Genomic DNA, 7,795 nt, shown 5'->3' with positions numbered 1-7,795 from the left:
CCATCTGGTTCTACATCTGGTTCCACACCCCAACATTCCCCATCTGGATCTGCACCCCAACATCCCCCTCTGGATTTGCACCCCAACATCCCCATCTGGTTCTGCACCCAAACACCCCAATCTGGTTCTGCACCCCAACATCCCCCACTGGATCTGCACCCCAATATTTCCCATCTGGTTCTGCACCCCAATATTCCCCATCTGGTTCTGCACCCCAACATCCCCCACTGGATCTGCACCCTAACATCCCCCACTGGATCTGCACCCCAATATTTCCCATCTGGTTCTGCACCCCAATATTCCCCATCTGGTTCTGCACCCCAACATCCCCCATCTGGTTCTGCACCCCAACATCCCCCATCTGGTTCTGCACCCCAACATCCCCCACTGGTTCTGCACCCCAACATCCCCCTCTGGATCTGCACCCCAACATCCCCATCTGGTTCTGCACCCAAACACCCCCATCTGGTTCTGCACCCCAACATCCCCCAATGGATCTGCACCCCAACATCCCCCACTGGATCTGCACCCCAATATTTCCCATCTGGTTCTGCACCCCAATATTCCCCATCCGGTTCTGCACCCAAACATTCCCCATCTGGATTTGCACCCCAACATCCCCCCATCTGGTTCTGCACCCCAACATCCCCCAATGGATCTGCACCCCAACATCCCCCACTGGATCTGCACCCCAATATTTCCCATCTGGTTCTGCACCCCAATATTCCCCATCTGGTTCTGCACCCCAACATCCCCCATCTGGTTCTGCACCCCAACATCCCCCATCTGGTTCTGCACCCCAATATTCCCCATCTGGTTCTGCACCCCAACATCCCCCATTGGATCTGCACCCCAATATTTCCCATCTGGTTCTGCACCCCAATATTCCCCATCTGGTTCTGCACCCGAACATTCCCCATCTGGATCTGCACCCCAACATTCCCCATCTGGATCTGCACCCCAACAGCCCCCCATCTGGTTCTGCACCCGAACATTCCCCATCTGGATCTGCACCCCAACAACCCCCATCTGGTTCTGCACCCCAACATCCCCCATCTGGTTCTGCACCCTAACATCCCCATCTGGATCTGCACCCCAAGATCTGCTCCCTGGATCCACCCGTGCCGAATGTATGCCATTGGAAATAAGGATTAATGCTAATGGATCAATCACTTAATTCTGTCAGTACTGTGTGGCCCCAAAACTGCTATTTTAACTTACAGCAGTAAGTATCATCATCATTATCATTGTTGTTTTGGGGAACAGCTATGCCTTGCACTTCTAAAACAGCCATGGTACCAAAATGTTTAGAATTAAGAGAAGCAGCTCATTCTAATTTCAATAGTTGGTAGAAACTGGGAAGAATATATTCAGTTTATTTTAGGTGGGGAGCTCCTTGATCTGTGGTCTGAGTCTACTGTTGTTAAAACCTGAAACAATACTCATTGTTGGCAAGGTGATTGTGAAGTACTTGGTTGTATTACTATCAATGTTATGTTTGACAGTGTGCATGTTGAATGTAACAGTATGCTTGTAGATTTGTATTTCAAATTTGACTATTGCATACAGAAGTGTTTGTATGTTACATGAAGTACTGAGTGTACATGGTGCACAAACTTGCCTCCAGCAAGTGTGTAGTTATAAGTGCAGGAATGTAGCCACCTGCAAACTAGGAAGGAGACGTGGTGAAATCTTCAAACATTTATTCAAGATAAAATCAACATGGCACAAGCAATAAATAATAAATCATTAACAATAATTAGTTTGTTATGCTATTAAGCATGGCGCAATAGATACAATAGATCAGAAGATATCTAACTCCATGTTTTAACAAAGCACTAGAGGATTAAACAATGTGGCCTTAATATATTTACAGTATTTACAGATAATTCTTTGAGCTTTAGATTAATTTCAAACAATTCCATATTGCTATAAACATGTATTGATAATAACAAAAGGTAAAATAATTATTTCAATAATTATTTGTACTAAGTTTTGTATTTGAATGGACGTGCAAATAAAGGAAATAATTTTAAATTTAAGTTATTAAAGTTTTTGACATGAATTTGTGAAAATCATGCACGATAAAATAGTTACATTTGCAAAATACACATCTGTTCAAACAAAGCGTCAAAAAGATCATAAAAAGTGCATATCTATCAATAAAGTTTACATTACAAACAATAATTCACTAATAAAGTAATATTCTTTGCTAAAAATATTTTTGTTAATATTAAAGGGGCACTGATATACAGCAATTTCCCGGGACTGGTTGATGCCTTTGTTCCCTGTGAGTACCCAGATGATAGAGCAGAAATCTAGACTAGTTCACGACCTGTACTGCGCCATTCGTAAGCACATAGCCGCTTTCATTTATGGTATTAGGGCATATGGTCATATTGGTCAACAAAATGAAATACAAGTTTTGAAGTCACTTGCTTGGTATTGTGCGATTTTCGTACACTATTTTGACTTGCAACACAAAGTAAATATTTCACCTGAGCATTGCTCATTTTATCATGTGTATATTATATAGTCAAAATGTGTAAAACTTTCAATAAGGCAATTTATTAAACACCTAAATGTTCAGTTATTTTACAATTTGACTGAAAAATCTGTCTATTTATGATGTTATGATAACGAATTCCAAACATTTTTTATGTTTTAATTTCATCACCTAGTGATAGGATTAAAAGAAAACACAAGTCAAAGTACATTTCTATAGTTTTGGCTTCTAATCCTAGCATAATTAGTCTATTGTGATGTTTTAAGCCCTTTTGAACCTCGTAATAATAGTTAGTCAATCTGTTAAATAAATGGACAGATATTTCAGTCAATTTGTAAATTACTGAAATATCAGACATTTTATAAATTGCTGAGTGAATCACATTTTATACATTAACTATAAAATATGCATGCCTACAAACGAAAAGGCTTGTGAAAACGTCTGTCCCGCATTGAAGAAATTCCCGACGAAAAAGTAGAGGAACAAGAATAAATCTGTTCAATGCTACAGCAAATGAATGAAAACAAAATGCAAATATCATAACTACAACCTACCAAAGTAATATGTATAATATCAGGCAGTTATCTTGTTCGAGGAATGTATCCGTGAATATCCACATAAAGGCACAATATCCCATACATCTGCAGCTGTACACAGAAACTTGTCTCGTGTCTTTGTAACAATCAAATATTTTAGAATATATACAGCATTTCAGGATAATATGACCCGTTTTCGTTTCTCAACTGATCACTAAGTTTCAGGTGTTTAGGTGTTTAAAGTCTCAAAGGTCAGCTCTAGAAAGCCCACGTGACAATGAGCTATCACTCAACGTATAATCGGTTTATCCTTTGAACAAAGTATGTTGTTCTTACATTGGCACTTCACGCCATGATGTGAGTATATTCCATCTGCTGTAGTAAACCTACACATGTAAACACTTACTTTTGACAAATCAAACTGTAAGATAACAGTGATTAACCAATCAACATATTTTCTGTTGATTCTTTGATGGCAAGGAATGATCAGTTGATTTAGAAAAAAGTAAATCAACTGATCACTCCTCTTGCTGGGCTGCCACGTGCAGATGACATAACACACATTTCACCTCACTTCAAACATGCAGTTAGATTAAAAAATTACCCCAGACACATATATATGTGATATAAAACCTACATAATTGTGATTCATTATCTAACAATGTACGGGGGCGGTCGGGTAGCCTAGTGGTTAAAGCGTTCGCTCGTCACGTCGAAGACCCGGGTTTGATTCCCGACATGGGTACAATGTGTGAAGCCCATTTCTGGTGTCCCCCGCCGTGATATTGCTGGAATATCGCTAAAAGCGGCGGAAAACCATACTCACTCACTCACTCTAACAATGTACAAAGTTTAAAGACCTAGTTAATTATATTTACCTGCAAAATAGGGAGGAGACCTATCTCATTAAAATCAGATCTTAGTTCTCACTACTGCAAAACAAAGATCTGAGGACATCCCATTAGGGGTCACGTCAGAACGACCTTTCATCTGACCAATCAGAGCGTCGCTTACCAGATTATGAAAGTGACAGTTGGAATGCGATTTCTAATCATGCAGCCGCGGAAACTTTAAAAACGGAGTATTCCGAAAGATAGTTATGGGCTTAACGACTGAATCTATACATTCTAGACCATATATTAGCCATTCAGGAATGTTCTTTTGTTCAGGTTTCAAATTTTTAAGCAAGAATTTGTCAAAATTTGAAATCCAAGTGGAGTTATCTATTTAATCTTAATCTTCCCAAGTTACCGGTAGGTGCAGGCAATATATTAGAACATGACTGTAAGCCCGTCTTTTATAGCACCTGGAATCAAAAGGGGGTACGTTTCATAAATGACCTTGACAAAGATGGAAAATTTCTGTCGTTTGACAACTTTTCAAAATCTTTTGAGATAAAAACGAACTTCTAACTATATAACGGCCTTATCGTGGCCATAAAACACTATTTCAAGGCAAGTAATGTTGAACTAGAAGAATTGAACAAGTTGCAAAATCCAATTATACCCCCATGTATCGAAAATGTACTGAAATTTGTAAATGGATGGAAATGCTTCTACAACTTACTAATTTCAGAAGTCACTACAAAAAATGTACACTGTACGAAATGGGAAAAGAATATATATAAACGGATGACTCAATTGATAACTGGTCCCAATACAATAGAATGCCTTTTCGATGTACAAGAGACACTAAACTGCAATGGCTCCAATACAAAATACTTCATCATATACTTCTGACTAATGTTTTCTTCTGTAAATTAGGTTATGTTGAAAGTCCAAATTGCAGTTTTTGTTCAGTTGATATCGAGACCTCAATCCATCTTTTTGGGTCCTGTAATATGGTTCAGCAAATCTGGCGTCAACTTGAGTTTGGCTACTTCAAAAGGCTAACATCCAAATCGAAATTACAAAGAAACATGTGATGCTTGGCTTTCCAGAAAAGCGCAATGACCCTCTAAATATCATCTTTTTGATAATAAAAGACCTTATATTTAAAAGTAAGTTAAATGAGAGACTCCCGTCATTTCAAGTCTTTCAGAACGAAATAAGAAACTACTACAACCTTACTAAATGTGCAGCGATTATTGAGTGTGACATTGGCTTATTCTATAAATTTTGGTCAACTTGCCATCATCTATTTAGATGATTATTTAGCTATGTACTGGAATGTCACATTTTATCAAATAAATGTAAAATGACTGAAAAACAAAAAAAATAAAAAAAGAAAAGAAAAAGAATTTGTCAAAATATGTTTCGAAGCGTGGTCGCCAATTTGAAATTAGAGCCATAAAACATGAGAAAGCTGCCTTCTGATTGGCTAATGTCGACTTCTTGTCAGTAATTCCATTGGTCAGTCAGAGTTCGCGAAAGGTCGTTCTGACATGAGCCGTAATGGGATGTCCTTAGATCTTTGTTTAGCTGCAGCGAGAACTAAGATATGATTTTAATGAGATTGGGAGGAGATGCGATGAAATCTTGTATTCAAGATATAATCAACATGGTACAAGGACGTTCAGGCCGCAACCAATCAGAAGGCTGCATTCTGCTATCACGTGAAAGTGACATGATCAATATTCATGTCATGTCCCCCTTTGACCGTAGACGTCATTAAAGTGTCACAAGAAGCATTCCTAAAATCCATGCCGAATGCACTTGAATCTAATCATATTGTTACACACTCCCCCACAAAAATTGATGTTATCCTAACATCAGACAAAGCGGGTATCCTTACTTACCAACAATTCACACATCACCACTACCCTTAGTTTAAACATATTTACAAACATGATCCTTATCTATCACCATAGATTACCAGTCAATTTGAGGTAAAACATACTAGCTACACTAAATAACAACACTTTAAGTGTCAAATATGCTACGCCAGGCGGCCAACCTATTGTGACATGATATTGCTTACAATGTGATATAAATAATAACAAGGTTTAAAACTTTCACTCAAGAGCAAAGGCTTAAAGCATTGGTCATACCAGTACTCACAAACAATACAGCTGGATTCCCCATAATTCAGCACAACAATGACATTACTAAACCTTGTGAATGTGATAGATCTACAATTGTTACATCTCATCCATAGACAGACTTAACTACAAAATTCTGATGGACAATTATCCAATCACACAACCTTAATACACCTTTCAAAATTCAATAGCAGTATACAATGGCAATCTCACTAAGAACAAACAGGCCCACACGTTATAATCTCTAGCACGCTCTTCATTCACACAGAATGTCTACAGTCATCACTTCTTATCTCAGTTCTCAGCACTTGCTATTATCTATCCCTGGTAGAATAACATTATTACTGGAACTGAGTACATCTGTGGGTAGGCACTCACTCTGAACATCATGGGTTGCCTGAAGTACTGGTACTGGTAGGTATGGATCAGCATTGCTTAGAAGAAGTGAACTCCAGGATGTAGACGCCATTCGGATGGGTTGTCTACAGTGTCACTGGTCAGCTCAGTTCCATCAATTTGTCTCGTTCCATCTCCATCTTGATCCACAGCTTCTTGCAGTAAGTAAGTCTTGGTCAGAATCAGACTCTGCATCAAAATTGTGTTCCTTTGCAGTTTCAAAGTCAGTAGCCTCTCTTGGTTCTTCTGTTGGGCAATTCTATCAGTCTGTTCAAGGATATCTCTGGCAGGAAGTGGTCTAGACATGGGTTCTTCTGGATAGTCAACATTGCAACTTTGATCAGAACTGGAGTTACCTTAAATTCTAAAGACATTTAGTCTTGTCCTTTGTCTTGACTTTGGTCTTGTTCTTTTGATCTTCTGTCTTGTTTTCTGGATGGTTCCTTGAGGTCTTGTCTCAATATAATCGCATGGGTAGAGTAAGTTCCCGTGTACCACTTTTGTTTTCCCAGTTTCATCTTCAGGAGTTATCTCATAAACTGGGCTATCATCGCTAATGTTCTTGGTAACGGTGTACACTTGGTCTTCCCAATGTGATCTCAGTATGCCTGGTTCTAACCACTCTGATAAGTTTCTTAGAAGTTCTTGATCACCAGGTAGCAGCTGCGTACTCTTTACCTTCCGGTCATAGTGCTCCTTTTGCTTGAGTGATTGTTGTCTACTGAACTTCAATGACAGTTGATAGGCATCCTCCATTCTTGTTCTCCACTTTTTGGTATAGTCCTGGATGGTTTAACTCTTTTCTTCATGGTGATAGAAGACAAGATCGATGGGTAGCCTAGGTGATCTTCCATACATGAGGTAAAAGGGTGAAAAGCCAGCAGAATCATTCTGCATGATTAACAATGTCCGGTTGAACTTCTCAACTTTTCCATTCCCATTGAGGATGAAAGCTGGTTGTCCTGCACTTCTGAATACCACTTAGTTTCTGAAGTTCCTAGAGGATCTTATTCTCAAACTCTCTGCCTTGATCGTAATGGAGACGTCTTGGATATCCAAACCTCATGATGAAATCGTTGAAGATTGTGTCTGCTACCATCTTCGCCTTTTTGTTTCTTGTGGGGTACACCTGAGCAAATCTAGTGAAGTGGAATGTACTGGATTCTAGAATGTATTCGTATCCTGCTGTGTTTTTTTCCAGGTGAAGAAAGTCAATAGATACTTGGTCAAATGGTGCTGTGGTCTGGACTGGTATCATTGGTGCTCTTGTCTGGCATGTTGGTGTTTTGTCCTTGATACATGTACATCTGTTTGTCACATAGAATTCTATATCTTCTCTCTTCTTAGGCCAAAAGAATCTCTCTCTGGCTAGTGCAA

The 7,795-nt window shown here is 39.2% G+C and overlaps 1 protein-coding gene across 1 annotated transcript; it reads right to left on the bottom strand.

Annotated features, from left to right (window-relative positions):
* Positions 1–10: 10 nt before the first annotated feature.
* LOC139475421 (MARCO-like protein) lies at positions 11–1,056 on the bottom strand. Its single transcript, XM_071258634.1, has 2 exons — positions 680–1,056; positions 11–632 (listed from the first exon to the last, which is right to left on the bottom strand). Exons 1-2 carry the CDS (start codon positions 1,054–1,056, stop codon positions 11–13), a joined length of 999 nt encoding a protein of 332 aa, XP_071114735.1.
* Positions 1,057–7,795: the final 6,739 nt, after the last annotated feature.

This window comes from Haliotis cracherodii, unplaced genomic scaffold (genome assembly GCF_022045235.1).
Source record: "Haliotis cracherodii isolate W230 unplaced genomic scaffold, xgHalCrac1.p SCAF_3, whole genome shotgun sequence".
NCBI classification, from domain to species: Eukaryota; Metazoa; Mollusca; class Gastropoda; order Lepetellida; family Haliotidae; genus Haliotis; species Haliotis cracherodii.
Note: the sequence above shows the minus strand (reverse complement) of the source record. Positions and strands in the feature narration are given on the sequence as shown.

Excerpts from the sequence above, each read along its gene's own strand:
- LOC139475421 (XM_071258634.1), bottom strand. The coding sequence starts at position 1,056 with ATGGGGGATGTTGGGGTGCAGAACCAGATGGGGGTTGTTGGGGTGCAG. Across the intron at positions 633-679 it reads AATATTGGGGTGCAGATCCA|AACCAGATGGGGGGATGTTG; the intron begins GTGGGGGATGTT and ends GTTGGGGTGCAG.